Here is a 13982-nt window from a genome sequence, read left to right on the forward strand (position 1 = left end):
CGGGAGCGCCGCCGCGCTTCCCAAGCGGGGCACTTATCCAGTGCGCCACCGGGCCGGCCCACCGGTCATCTTTTAAAAAAAAAAAAAAAGAAAAATTATACACCAGATCATTAATTACTAGAGTTTTAACTTTCTTATGCATTGACTCCTTCCAGTATAATATTGTGTTGAGTTGTGAATAGAAAAAAGTACTGTTAATCAAGTTATTGGGTTGTCATTTATTAGAAATGCAATATGTTTTTTAGAAACCTAAAAGAAAAAAGTGGATAGAAATGCTGTATTAATTTTAATAATTCTGAAATGGATCCTTAGCATTACCTTCCCTTTTGAGAATCCTAGCGTCAGAAGGCAGGAATTTCTGAGTGAGTCTTACCAGAGACTAGCTTTTTCAAGATGATTAAAACAACAAGTCATATTAGTTAAAGATAAAATTAGGCATGCTCGTGTATACACCTGCACACATATGCATATTGAACTGCAAGAATGCCAACAAAAGATAACTTCATAAAAAGTATATTAAAGTCCTTTCAGGGTATGTGTCCTGCAGTTACAGAATATCATTTCATGTCTGTGATGACGTGATGATCACAAAATTGGCATAGGTTTTTAGTTTTTACCTTAACTTGTGCCCAGAAGCCATCTTATTTGTTATGGGGACACCTTTTTCATACCCTGCACCAGTGATTACTACTTTTCCTCGGAGGCTGAGAACTTCGTTTTTTGATTATTGGAAATTATTGGAATGAATGTTAAAAGCAGGTAGAGAAGGTATATAAAGGAATTAAGATGCAGTTGAAGGGATTTGGAGTTGGAAGGCCTGTGCTTGAATCCAGACCCAAGCACCTCCTACTTAGGGCTATATAATGGGGATGATAAACCCTACTCATCCTGACAGGATAGTTATGAAGATAGAATCAAAGGTTTAGGTGAATGCACCTTGTAAACTGTAAAGGCCAGTCAGTATATATTTTCCTCCTCAAGCTGAGTAGGAAAAATACTCTATATAGAGTATTGTATATTAAACCACAGTAAAGTGCTCAAGAAACAAAACAGCCTGATCGTGACTGTTTCTTTTTCCTTAGTCTTCAAGCAGTGACAGTGGAGGGAGCAGCAGCAGCAGCAGCAGCAGCAGCAGCATCAACAGCCCAGACAGGGCCAGTGGGCCGGAAAGCTGCTTAAGCCACATCATCGCTGGATCCAGCCCTAACACCCCTCAGCCCATGCCCGAGCAGTCTGCACTGTGCCAAGGCCCTTACTTCCACATCAACCAGACCCTGAAGGAGGCCCATTTCCATAGCCTACAGCACCGAGGACGGCCTCCCACATGATGCGCCTGCAGTTTCTTGCCTTCTATGAAGGGACAGTGCTGTGCAGATTTGATATTTCAACTTACTGTTTGTTTTAAAGAATTGCACAAAAAAAATGCCTGTTGGCTTCTCAGTCTATATTTGAAATAACAGGTTAACAGGCGATTGTTTACTTGTGGTTTTGCTGCACTATTGCAATTTCAAAGGGGCTTTGAAGCAATTTTTTATAGGATTCTTTTGAGGGAGGGTATCCAGTCCATGTTAAGGTAGTGGTGTGAGGAAATCTCATTTGTGTGTTGAATCCATAGTATGTCCAATTCAGACTGATTTCCAAATCTGTCAATAAGAAATTTTACTTTATGTAAAAGGGCCTTTTAAAAATGCGGGATCTTCAATTTTTTAAATTCAATAAACTAGTAAAGAGTATCTAGTTTCCATGAAAAACATAAGATTTTTTCCATAATATAGAAAGCTTGATTCAGTCTTGCACTGAAGTTAACTGCCATACTACCTCTTAGTATGTAGATGTTCTTAAAAGGTCCTCTCCCCTTTGTAGGAGAGCGATCAGATCCAGTTTAGACTGTGCAAGTGAAGCACCCTCCCTAACAACAGTCTCTTTCTTTGTTATATATTTGTATTTCCAGGGAGACTGTCTTTCAGACTCTTGCATACCCAGATAACTTCTGTATCAATATTCCTCCAGAGTCTGCACCCCAGACTTTAGTAGAGAAAACTGCACAGTTCCAAAAGTCCAAAAAGTATGTAATGACTTTGTCTTACAAACTTGTTATAATAGTAGCTTACGTGAACTCATTGATAATTCCACCTTATAGTGTCAATAATTAAGGTGTAATGAACGCTGATGTCTAAAGTAACAAGTATCGTGAAACTATTGGACAAGGTAGCTTAAACTTCATGCTTAAAGTAACCCCTAACGGTAACTAGAGGACCATATTCCATCACTGAAACTGGAAAGACTGGTGTGGCTTAGAAACAAATGAGCAGAGGCACCTTAGAAGAAATAATGTGGTAGTATTTATTTAGAGAAAGATGGATATGTTCCCATGTTATTTAGTCATACTAGAGAGCCAGCCAAGTTTGAATAATGAAGGCACAGATGTGTCGTCTTCCTCACTGACGAGGTGTCTGAACAAGGAGCCAGGATGCATCGGGTCGCCTGCTCTGGAGAATGCCGGGTTGACAACCTGCCAGGGATGTAGAGGAAAGTGCCTTAGAGTCTACCCAAATCCTCCTGCCTGCTCACCCTCCACTCCACTCCGAGTCCGCACAGCACACACAAGCAGATCTGAGAAGCACGGAGAGCTCTAGTTAAGAGGACTTTGCTGTTTGTCAAGATTTGAAAAGGACATAGGAACAGCATAAGATTTTATTATGTGACAGAACTAAAATTTGAAAATGAGGACTGTTCTAGGAAAAGGGTAAACATATGTACTTCTTTTCCATGGTCTATTCCTCTATATGGATAGAATTTAAAGGCCGGTTACTTGAAATGGAAATGTAGTGTTATGGGAGAAAGTTACAGCACAGGCCCATGCTTACACAGCACGTGGTTTTTGCGAAAGCTTTTTTCTTCCTACTGTCATCTCTCCCAAATTATAAAACCAGATGTTTGACAAGGATTTTGGATCTTAATGGGTTTGGTGGCAGGAAATATAGAAAGGATACATCGCTGATATTTTATCTAACAATAAAGCAAACAACAACCAAATACTGTAAGAAGACAAGCTGTATGAGTCTCAAACACACATGACACAATTTGGAAATACCCAGGACTCCTGCAGGCTTAATGGATGGCATCCTACTGAAACAAAACATGTATTAACAAGAAAATGTAAAACTTGAAGAAGCAAATTTTTTTTTATTTCTTTCCCACCCAATTAAAAGATGATGGAAGATGAAACCACCACCAAAACAAATTTTTCTCCAAATAAGTACAATCATAGTGCTGGGCTGGCAGTTAACTCTTTACCCTACTATATTACAAGAAATAATCTCCATCCTGTCCTGCATATTCTCTACAGCTCTGGCAGCCTGAAATGCATTTCTGTTATAAGGCTACTTGGTAGGGTCAGTGGACATCTTTTAAAACCTACGTTAGCTCAAGCTAGTGAACCCTTGTACTTCTCTATCGCGTCGCCATTAAAAGCAGCATTAGTGCACTCTGTCATTCAGTTCTTTATCGGTTACCTAAAAGGGAGCTGACTGGGTGGCTTGGTGGGAGACGGGGACAGGATCAACAGGGATGAACCTCTTGCTGTTGGCACTGACCTGGGCTTTTGTTTCGATGCTTCTGCTGGTTGGTTTAGCCTTTCGAGTGCTTGTCATGCTCAGTGGAAGAAGTCCAAACCTCCAAGACAAGAGGAGAGAATTTCAGTAGCATGAACAGGCAGCTTCGGGGCCCAGCGGAAGCCTTGGAATCATTTACCTTATCTGACTTGATGCCAGTGGCAGTATGTTATGGGGTTCTTGGGAGTTGAATGTACTGCTTCGGGGGGTGGACTGATTATCTGTACCAGTCACCAGTCCAAACAGAACCTGGCAGACAAGAAATGGTGCACAATAAAATGCTGGTGTTTTATTGTTCAGGTGAAAGTCACTGCTCTGTTAGTAATCAATCACTATTTCTAACCATCATTTTGGGGAATGTTCTTTTGAGTGTGTTAATGCTTCCAAATTACTTTTTATCAACACGAGTCAGAATCTCATAGTCACATAGTTCTTTTAGGACTGGCTAAAACAATAATCCTTATCTACAACAAAATGGTTCAGATCATGGTTGCATCAGCATGTGAAATTTCCATCAAATCCTCTTTCAGCCCTTAAAACTACACTTAGCTATTTGTGTCTTACCCCCTTCCCAATGCCGCATCCTGGGGTACTGAGTGCTGGAGCAGGCTTATTTTGTAATTTGAGCCTGTGGCACTTATTCACACTGAGTATGCTTGAGACCTGACTTACAGAAGTCCGCTGCACCAGGTGGTTTAGGTTGCTGTTGAGGTGTGGCGTGAAAACGTCCAGGTCAAATGGATCAATGAGTGCTTCCAGGTGGTCTGTCACTTTCTCAATTCTGAGAAGATTAGAATCATTGTCCATATATTTTAAGGATAAAAATCGTATATGTTAATGCTATAGAAATCCTGGAGCTGGATTTTATTCTCTTTAATGGTTTAGTACACTTGTCACTGATGATGGTGCCTAAGTAATCCTCAAGGAATTTCAACCTGACATGATGTCTAAGTGGAGTCCATTCCTTCCCCATGTTCTGTTTTTAGGGAGAGCAGCAAGGGCTCAAATTCTACCCAACAGTTGCTGGGCTGACTCAGAAGAAAGAGGAATGAGATCCCACCTACTTCACTTGACCATGGGATTTATCCACCAGGTGGCCATTATCTAACTTGCTGGTAATACGAGCACTTACTGTTGAAACACAATGAATGTATAGTAAGGCTGACTCTTCTCTGCAGTGGCTTCCCAGCAAAGGGGCTATTTGCATTTGGAAGAGACTGCCTTGGGAGAGCTGGACAGAGATACGACACCTGGAGTCGGGTTTGCTTCGGCTACTCTTCGTCTCTTCCCCCTTGGTGGTCAGAACAATGTTGAGATAACGCAGATCATAAAGTAGCTGTAGTGCCCGATTCTGGGTTATCGGAAATGCACCTTCTTTCTGCAAACGAATCCCCAGTCCCCACCCGTTAAGAAAGATGACTTTGTTACACAAGCATGATAAACAGCTTCATGTTTCGGTTGAGCTACAGCTTGGTATCTCAGAAGCAGGTGCTTTTTATACTCATGGCTTGTTTAATCTCACAATGAAAAAAACAGGTTACTTTAGAAACTTGGTCTTGAACAGAACCAAAAATACAACAGTAGGGAAGAATCCCAGTCCTTAACAAAAAAAAAAAGGCCTCAGGTGCTGTAGGTGATCATTTTAAAGGGAAAAAAGCTTCCTACATGAAGGAGAGGTATTTTGAGGAAGCTAGGAACTGAAGACAACTGAATTCCTCCCACAATCAGGACTGGTCCCATCTTAAAAGTTACTAATGAAATGGGAACATATGCCAAGGGCAGAGTTCTTCACAGAAGTGAGGGGCAGTGGAGGGCCGTGAGACGAGCACCCCTTAAGTGAGCACCTCTGAGTGCCACACTCTGCTCTACAAATGGTCCACCTTCCTCCCGATCCCCCTGGAGGTGTGTGGGGGGGGGGGGGGGGGTCTTCACTGCACAGGTGAAAAACCAGCTGCGCAGCTTATCTATGGGATCACGTTTGATCCTGAGGAAACCAAAAGGCTAACGACTTGCCCAAAGCCTGCAGTGAGCAAGTGGCAGTGGCGAGGTCAGAGGCCCGACATTTTTATTCTCAAGTTTTTTCCTTTCCACCCGCACTGAACTGCCTTCTAAATGAAGACCTGTTTGGCCCTTAAGAACGGTAATCAAACTTGCAGAGCTGGAAGCCACTTCTAGAAAGAGCATTTTTATAGAAACTGATGACTGGGCTGGGTGATCCTTGACATTGAATCCTTGATGTGAACTGCCAAGCCCAATTTTTTGGTTTGTTTTAAAGCTAAGGATTTTTTTTTTTTTTCTTGGCAGCTGGCTGGTAAGGGGATCCAAACCCTTGATCTTGGTGTTACAACACCGCACTCTAACCAACTGAGCTAACTGGCCAGTCCCTTAAAGCTAAGGATTTTACTGGTGCGTTTTTAATGGGAAAACATTCAAACACCTACCTTATTCTGTTTTTCTTCTGCAAGCTTCTCATAGGCAGCTACTACTTGAATCACACAGCTTTTCAGCATCTCCTGCAGTGTCACCTTTGGTAAGGCATGGCCTCCAACCCGGTTAATTTCCTGGCATAAGCTAAACAGGAAGGACTGTACATACCAGGATGGCTAAAGAACAGAGGAATGTCGCATTACCAGCTTGCACCAATTAAATGACACACAGTAAAAGGAACTCCGTTTATCCTTACAAGGCCTATACCAGAACCTTGACTTCTCCAATCAAGCCCTCTTCCAGGAAGACCACTGAACAGATACAAAGCCCCTTGTTATAATGCAATGTGCTGCCATCCCCTTGTGGTCTGAGGTTGACCTGGTAGGTGGCACTGTTTTAAGCTGCTGTTTTCACTTTAGGGTAAGTGGTTCTCTAATTAGCACAGCACCCATGCTACAAAAGGAAATAATCCCTGACTTCTCAAACAGCTTGCTATTTATCTGGCCCTATATCACTATGCCCCAATAGAAAGCTACAGATAATAATCTCAGCTATTCCTCAGAGGTTGTATGTAGAATGATTTTCTAAAATCTTTTTCCTTTCCATGGAGCAGTTTTTTCCCTTTTCAGGCCATGGTCCCTGTAACAATGGGACTTGTTTACCTGTATAGGGAGTTGGATCTTGGATGTGATGCTGCTGCCAGACTCTGTCTCCTCCTGAATTTCTAGTTCATCCCAGTTGGTGGCCATGGCCAGGACTGAGCCAGCATCATCTAAAAGTAATGACTGGGTGAATCCATGAATCAAAACCTGATAATAAAAAGCAAATATCTGCATAAGTCATTCATATCCTTTGCAGAGTTTAAAACTACCAGCATAATCTTGAGAACAGCTAAAACTGCTTAGGTCGTGTGTGGGGTGGTGAGTGGCAACGTCACCCTGTTTTAGCTACTTATTGATATCAGCAATGGGAATTTTGTTGCTAACTACTCTACAAATGTCAAATACCATCTCTTTAGAGACCAGTGGAGACTACAGGGAATATGGTATTTAGGCTGAAAATCAGGAAATGTAGGCCCTTGTCCAGGCAGAGAGTCTTTCATTCTCATCTGATGGAAAGAAAAAATGCAGGTTTTCTGTCTATAACATCTAGGTTAAAAATGAATGGAAAAGTTTTTACGTTTGAGCTGTCTAGCAGAGATAAAGTGAAAGTAACTGTATGAAATAAGATCTGTTATTCCCTTACTACTGAAGGACCTTTCTGAGGCTGGAAAAACTGGAGTACGATAAACATGAGACAAAATGGGGACAATAAGTTAAGTCACTCACTTTCACAACTGCCGCGCTCCAAACCTGGTAGCCCATCACACTTTGCTGCAGGAGCACTTCCTTTACTTCCTGCCACTTGGCCTGTGTAGGAAGGATGTCTTGCGTTTTCCCCTTTTCCTGTTTTTTCAGAACCGTAGAATCCCTGGCTGGCCCATCACACTTTGCTGCAGGAGCACTTCCTTTACTTCCTGCCACTTGGCCTGTGTAGGAATGATGTCTTGCGTTTTCCCCTTTTCCTGTTTTTTCAGAACCGTAGAATCCCTGGCTGGTTTTTCAGAGCTTCCTGCTTTGCCCATGATACACTGCTTCAGATGGGGGCACAGTTCTCCCAGGGACTGGCAGAGCCTGGCCATGAAAAGGACCGAGTGCATCTTGACACTGCTGAGAACATCCTGTTGTCCTTGCACCACTCCTTCGATGCTGTGCAGCTCCACCTGTATGCAGTCCACAATGTGCCTGATGCACGCCATGGACTGAGTCTGCAGCATTTCCTGCACTGTTCCAGCATCTGTGTACCGGTCAAAGGCAGAGTTCTTGGCCTGCATGGGGGAAATGTCCTTGGGCCGTGATGAGTCACCAGTGGGAAGGTAAGCCAGGAGGTCATCCAGTTTAACTTTCAGTTTAGAATCCAGGGCAGAACAGAAAGTCCGCACATAAGGGCTAACAGCTTGAGCTTTCATGGAGAGGCCACTACTGGCAAACTGATCCCGGTTTGCCACGTTGACCCAGGCAGCATCAGAAGGCAGGTCATTAGGACTCTCGGACCAGAGGAAAAGAGACATGTTCTGCTCAAAGTGGATGTGCTTATTAGAAGTGGAGTTGCTGGTGCTGCTTTCAAGTTCCTGCAAAGCTGAAACCAGGAGCTCTTTGGAGCTAGTGGAGATGGAGTCAAAGCCTTCTTTTGTCAGAGTCTAAAAGAGAATGAGAGGAGAGTTCTAATCACAATTCCTTTTAAAGAAATCTCAAAACAGTACCTAATGGCAATTTATCCTAGCATTCAGAACGCTTTTTACCATGTTCAGAAACGTGACATGGTGTTGGTAGAAAACAAAGATGCCGTTACTGATGGACACGGGCATGTTCCCAACCAACTGACAGAGGCCTGGTGCCTTTTTCAGCTTTAGAATCTAGATCTCTGCTGGTAAGCAGGGAAAAAATATACTTAGAAAGTGACAGGAGTCTCCCAAGATGGGCAAAGCACCACACTAGGACTGGCCGTGAAACAGGGAGACCATGTGATCTTAAACCTCACCTGTAATCGGTCAAGGAACAGCTGCTGCATCATGTCTTCCCAGAACAAGAGTGGCTTCTCCAGGAGCCGCTGACATACCACATCCCAGCTGTGACTGGTGGACTCGTTGTTAAGTAACTCCCACATGGCATCCCGGATCCCTGCGAGACCCTTCATGCTCTTCACGTACATAAGCAGGTTGGTGATTCCATTTTTGATGTCTTCATTACACCTGCAACAAAATCATTTTCCTTGGGCTCCATCATATTTGTGGTTTTTATACCTCCATTAAGAAAAACAGTTGGGGGCCGAGCCCGTGGCGCACTCGGGAGAGTGCGGCACTGGGAGCACAGCGGCACTCCCGCCGCGGGTTCGGATCCTATATAGGGATGGCCGGTGCGATGCACTCATTGGCTGAGCGCAGTGCGGCCGGTCACAAAAAGGACAAAAACAAAAAAGAAAAACAGTTGGACCCCATTTGGAAACCTCTTACCTGGGTCCCCGTACATAGGTCTCAGAGCATTTACAGATACAGACCAACACTGTTTCTGGCTGGACTGGGGCATGCAGTCTGTAGTCCTTTCCCCAGACCTCCCCCCGCCTTGCTTCCCTGAGGGTATACGGAAGTCTGGAACCCTATTTTGAAGCCATTTTGGAATGGCTTAAAAAATCAATGCATTAAATAAAAGCTTAGAAGTTGGAGAACTCTCACATAAAGAAAATTTAAAATCCTCTGTGCAATATCCTGAAAGACAAATTCCTTTGTGGTTCTCCCACAGGAGGTGCTCAGTGTCCATGCAGGCAGTGACGGGCACTGAGTGGCTGGCAAGTGGCATGTCACCCTGGGGATCAGGCCTCACTGACTCTTGTGTGCCCACACATAGGCTGCTTGGGTGGTTCCTACCAGCCGCAGGGAGGCTCTTTCTAGCCACCTACATGTGGATCCATTTCTGCAGCGTGTCTTTCAGGTATTCTGGGCTGATGGGATGTGCGAGGGTTCGAAGCACTGGCTGGAACTCGACGATGGAAGCCGGCAGGTGTTTGAACCAGCTGCAGAGCTTCATATCTCCTTGCAGGACACTGATACCCTTTCCTAGAGAGAAGGCCAAGTGAGACGCAACCTAGGCCATCCCTTGAATAACATATTAAAACACCGACTAGAAGGAATTTCCAAAAGCCATCTAGTGTTTCTTTGGGCAGGTTAAATGGGTCCTTCCTCATCTGGCAGTTGCCCTACAACTCTGGCCATCCTACTGCTTGAAAAGAACAGCAGAGTTGGGGGAAGGAATGGGGTAAAAGAGCAGAAAGATGAAGTGAGTGCTGTGCAATTCTTGACATTTGAAAAGTAGAACTAAGTTGTCATAAAAGTAGAAGTTACTGTTTCCATTTCCTCACCATCCTCCAACCTCCCTTGAAGGTCTAAGGAAAGAATCAATGACCACTCAGCCTGTCTACTGAGTCACTCCTTGCTCTTCAAAGTCACCTGTCAAGAAGGGCACAGGCCTCGGCGGTGCAACCCTGGGAGGCACCGTTCGTCGTACTCTGTGCACAAGGCACCCTCTGGAATTTGAAACATGGGGCCCTTCCCAGGTGCCTCGTACTTCAGTTTGCAGTGCCATGACAGATTAGCCAGTGCTCACCTTCTGAGGAAGGAGCACACTATTAAAGTACCTAGAGGGAAAGCAAAGGTAAGGCAGAGAGGCGCGTGTGCTGAAAGATAAAGCAAGCCAAAGGTGAGACTGTGTGATATACCTCTCTCTGGAAATGATCACTTGGCTAAAACCAGATTCTACTTGTTTCCTTTCTATTTTTAACTGTATCTGCTCAGACCATTTTGGTGACACCTCCATCTGACTTCAGAGCTCTGCAGTTCTGGTAAGGCACTGTTCTCTGTCCTCTTCTTTTCATACTGATGATGTCATCCATTCCCATGGCTTCAAATGACAGCCATATAAAGATGTACCACAGGTGTGTGTCTCCAACCAGACCTCTCACTGCTGTGTTCAGGGCCCAGTCACCTGCCCACTCCATAGTCCCATTGCAAGGTCTCAATTGTCTCCAATGCAACATTTTCTTTCTTTTTTTTTTTAAAAAAAAAGATGACCGGTAAGGGGATCTTAACCCTTGACTTGGTGTTGTCAGCACCATGCCCAGCCAGTGAGCGAACCGGCCATCCCTATATGGGATCCGAACCCGGGGCCTTGGTGTTATCAGCACCGCACTCTCCCGAGTGAGCCACGGGCTGGCCCTCCAATGCAACATTTTCAAAAGTGAATCCATTGTCAGCCCCTTCAAACCAGCTCCTTTTCTAGTTAATTTGGACATCTCCCTTCCCACACTCCGTACAGCCAGTCCATCACCAAATTGTCTAAACAGTTGTCCAAGTATCCTATTAGCTCCCTCCTAACCAAAGCCCCTAGCGTTTGATCCCTGGATCATGGTGACAGCCTCCTAAGTGAGCTCTCAGCATCCACTCTAGCCCCATGGGGATCCAAGGCCACCTAAAAGTCAATTGCATCTATTTATTTCCAGTTTGGGATAAATGCTACCAAATAGAAGAGCAGGATGCATGGGAACACATAACAGGGGGATCACACTATGCATTGGAAGTTCCGGAAGGCTATCCACTGCTGTTTGGATCAAGTCCAAAGGCCCACAAGACTTGACAATAGCTGGCCTTGGCCATGACTCCAGTCTTCTCATGCTACTCTCCTCCTAGCCAATATCCTCAATCTCACTGGCTTTCTTCAGTTCCTCAAATACACCCACATTCTCCCTGCCTCAGGACCTTTGCAACCCTCTTCTCTTTGCCTGGAACTCCCTTCTTTGCCTTCTTCACCTGACTAACCCCTACTCAACCTTCAGCTTGCAGTTTAAGTGTCACTTCCCCAGGCAAGCCTTCTCTGACCTTGGTGAGTTTCCTCCATCCAGTTTCCCCAAGTGAACTTGTACTTTGCCTTCATAGAAATGACCAATATTGACAATAAACGGATATATGTAAGTTTGTCAGTTCAATATCTGCTCTACCACTAGATGGGACCTGCACAAAGGAAGGATCCATAGTTGTCAAATCACGGCTCTATCCCCAGAGTCTAGAACAGTAGCTGGCACATGGTAGAGTCTGAGTGTCAGTTGAATGAACCAGCAAAAAAAGTTTAGCTAAGAGCTCACCGGTCGGATGCTGGCCTGTGATGGTCTCCAGAGTAGAGAAGAGCAAGCCACATGGCAGGGATGGATCTGGCAGCAGACCTTCTGGTAAAGTGTAGAAAAGGGCATAAGCTTGGTTCAAAGTGGTGGCCAGCAATTCCACTAATGAACAAATCTGAGCCTTGACACCAGCACCTACGAGAAACCATCCTCTTTTAAATCATTTCCTTTAGTAAAGTTATTAACAGAGAATACTCTAGATGCTTCAGTTTCCCTCAGCCCACCCTTCTCCATCCCATGTCTAAGGACCAAATTTTGGAGAGAAGCCACACCCACCATGGTGCGGCTGGTTGAGAAGTTTCTGAATAGTTGCCTTTCTGGCCATCAGGAAGTCTGTGAGGGCTTGGCGAGGAGAACTCTCTTCTAGGAGCATTATAGAGCACAGGGCCTCGGCTACAGCTTGGTCAGACACAGCTTGGCATTTGAGCAACTTCTTGCTTTCATGCAGAATAGTCGACCTAGAGGAATGATGACAAAGGCCAACAGGGAATTTTTAACATCTCGGGTGAAGAGCCTTGGCATATCAGGAAAGAAGACTATAAAATTGTAGCGGTGAAGTTTTATGCCAGATCCACTTACCGGAAGTGGCTGGCTGCTGCCACCTGCCGGATCAGTATAGGAAATCGGGAGAGGACAGGGCTGTATCTGGAACTAGAAGAATCCAACTGGAGCAGGCTGTGAAGGTGGCAGCAAAGCAGGTAGAGCTGTGTGGCATGGAGATACTGAGAGGCTTCCATAGAGCTCCAGATCTTCTCAGGAATTTCTAACAGCAGCTTGATCTGGGCAGCCATGCTGTAGAACTTCTCCTGGGATGGCTGCTGTGGCTGCAGGGAAGGGCACAGAACTAAATCAGAAGAGCAAACAAAAGCAAGGTCAGTGTTCTGCAAGCTTGGGAAGAAACTGAGGGTACTTCTGGATACGAAGCTTTCATTAAGCCAGACTCAGTGCCACTCAGCAAGTCATGGAAGTCTGGTGTAGGAGAGATACTGGAGTCGAGAGTGCTGTAAAATCCCACTGGTTTTTCCCACACACGTGTGCGCCTTTGCTCAGTCCCATGGAGATGCAAACTTCCATCTCCCAGGTGACAAAGAACAAATTCTCTGTTTACCTTTCTCACCTCCATGCCCTTTCATTTTGTCCACCTCTAGGTCAACAATGTTTAGGAAGGGCAACATGTTGCTCCAATATCAGGATGTGTGTGCAGCCCCCCTCCTTCCACAGGGGGTCTAAGCATTAGTGTTAGGGCAAGAACACAGGATAACTGAATTAGAAGAGCATCAGTGCCCTAAAATGAAAATGTTCAGCTATTAAAAGGTAAGGGCCTGACGGCTGCTACTACTCTCCAACAACTCCCAAGGGTGGGACAGCTATTTAGGACTGTGGAAGGTATTCTTGGGGGGCGGGGTGGGGTGAAGGGTGGGATGAGAAGTGAATGATCTGGGGGGACAGTGTCAACATAAGGGGAAAATCCGTTCTAATGAAAACAATGTCAAGAAATGTTATACAGGGAAGAGGTGAACGGTCTAGAGAGAGTCCCCTGCCGTTTTCAGTTAAAATTGGAAGAGAGCGTTCGGTGAACCCAAGAGTGAGGGGAGAGAATCACGGCCCGGAAGTCGAGGAAGACTCCTGAAGAAACAGCTGAATGACTTTTCGAGAAGGATCAGCAGCCGGGGCAAGGCCGGCCGGCGCTGTCCCCTGAGGAGGGGAGCCCAGAGGGTGAGGGGCAGGCGCCTCCGTACGGAAGGTGAGGATCGTGGGGTCGGGGCTGGAGGGTCGGGCCGGGGACTGACCTGCGGGGCCCGCGGTGGCCGGGGCGAGGCCGAGCCGGTCTGGCGGAGGCGGGCGCAGTACTGGTCGGTGGCCCTCACGGCGTCCAGCAGCCCCTCGGCGCAGCGGCGCATCTGGCCGATGGTGTCGGCCGCCTCGATCAGGTCGCGGTACCGCTCGCCGACCATCTGCCGCAGCTCCTCTTTCTTGTGCTCGATCTCGGCCCGGACCTGGCGCTCCAGCTCGCGGATCTCCTCCGTTCCGTGCGTCTCGAAAAGCGCCGCGGGGTCGCGCAGATCTAGGCGCTTGAGCGCGGAGGAGGTGGCCGCGGCCGCCATGGCACACGGGTCAGCCGAGCGCCGCCACTTCCGCCCGCAAGCCCCTCCCCGCCCGCCGCCATCTTGGGTG

The 13982-nt window shown here is 45.9% G+C and overlaps 2 protein-coding genes across 4 annotated transcripts in view; one reads left to right on the forward strand and one right to left on the reverse strand.

Moving 5' to 3' along the window:
• Nucleotides 1-1744, forward strand: part of FAM104A (family with sequence similarity 104, member A) — a 22049-nt gene extending 20305 nt beyond the window's left edge. For 2 of the 3 annotated variants that reach the window (XM_008576079.1, XM_008576080.1), the window contains one exon: nucleotides 1083-1744. In XM_008576079.1, coding sequence (XP_008574301.1) covers nucleotides 1083-1328 — 246 coding nt within the window. In that variant the 3' untranslated portion in view covers nucleotides 1329-1744. The remainder of the gene's footprint in view (nucleotides 1-1082) is intronic. The other variant, XM_008576078.1, reaches the window with a different exon arrangement.
• Nucleotides 1745-2319: 575 nt separating this feature from the next.
• COG1 (component of oligomeric golgi complex 1) lies at nucleotides 2320-13925 on the reverse strand. The gene is made up of 15 exons (XM_008576081.1): nucleotides 13598-13925; nucleotides 12387-12631; nucleotides 12084-12265; nucleotides 11772-11942; nucleotides 9537-9693; nucleotides 8622-8832; nucleotides 7570-8280; nucleotides 7370-7450; nucleotides 6704-6850; nucleotides 6056-6217; nucleotides 4865-4992; nucleotides 4287-4395; nucleotides 3754-3863; nucleotides 3597-3675; nucleotides 2320-2512 (listed from the first exon to the last, which is right to left on the reverse strand). The coding sequence occupies exons 1-15, from the start codon at nucleotides 13910-13912 to the stop codon at nucleotides 2375-2377; spliced, it is 2946 nt and encodes a 981-aa protein (XP_008574303.1). The 5' UTR covers nucleotides 13913-13925; the 3' UTR covers nucleotides 2320-2374.
• Between the last annotated feature and the right edge of the window lie 57 nt (nucleotides 13926-13982).

The sequence above is a fragment of the Galeopterus variegatus genome, unplaced genomic scaffold, assembly GCF_000696425.1.
Source record: "Galeopterus variegatus unplaced genomic scaffold, G_variegatus-3.0.2 Scaffold1283, whole genome shotgun sequence".
Classification (NCBI taxonomy): domain Eukaryota; kingdom Metazoa; phylum Chordata; class Mammalia; order Dermoptera; family Cynocephalidae; genus Galeopterus; species Galeopterus variegatus.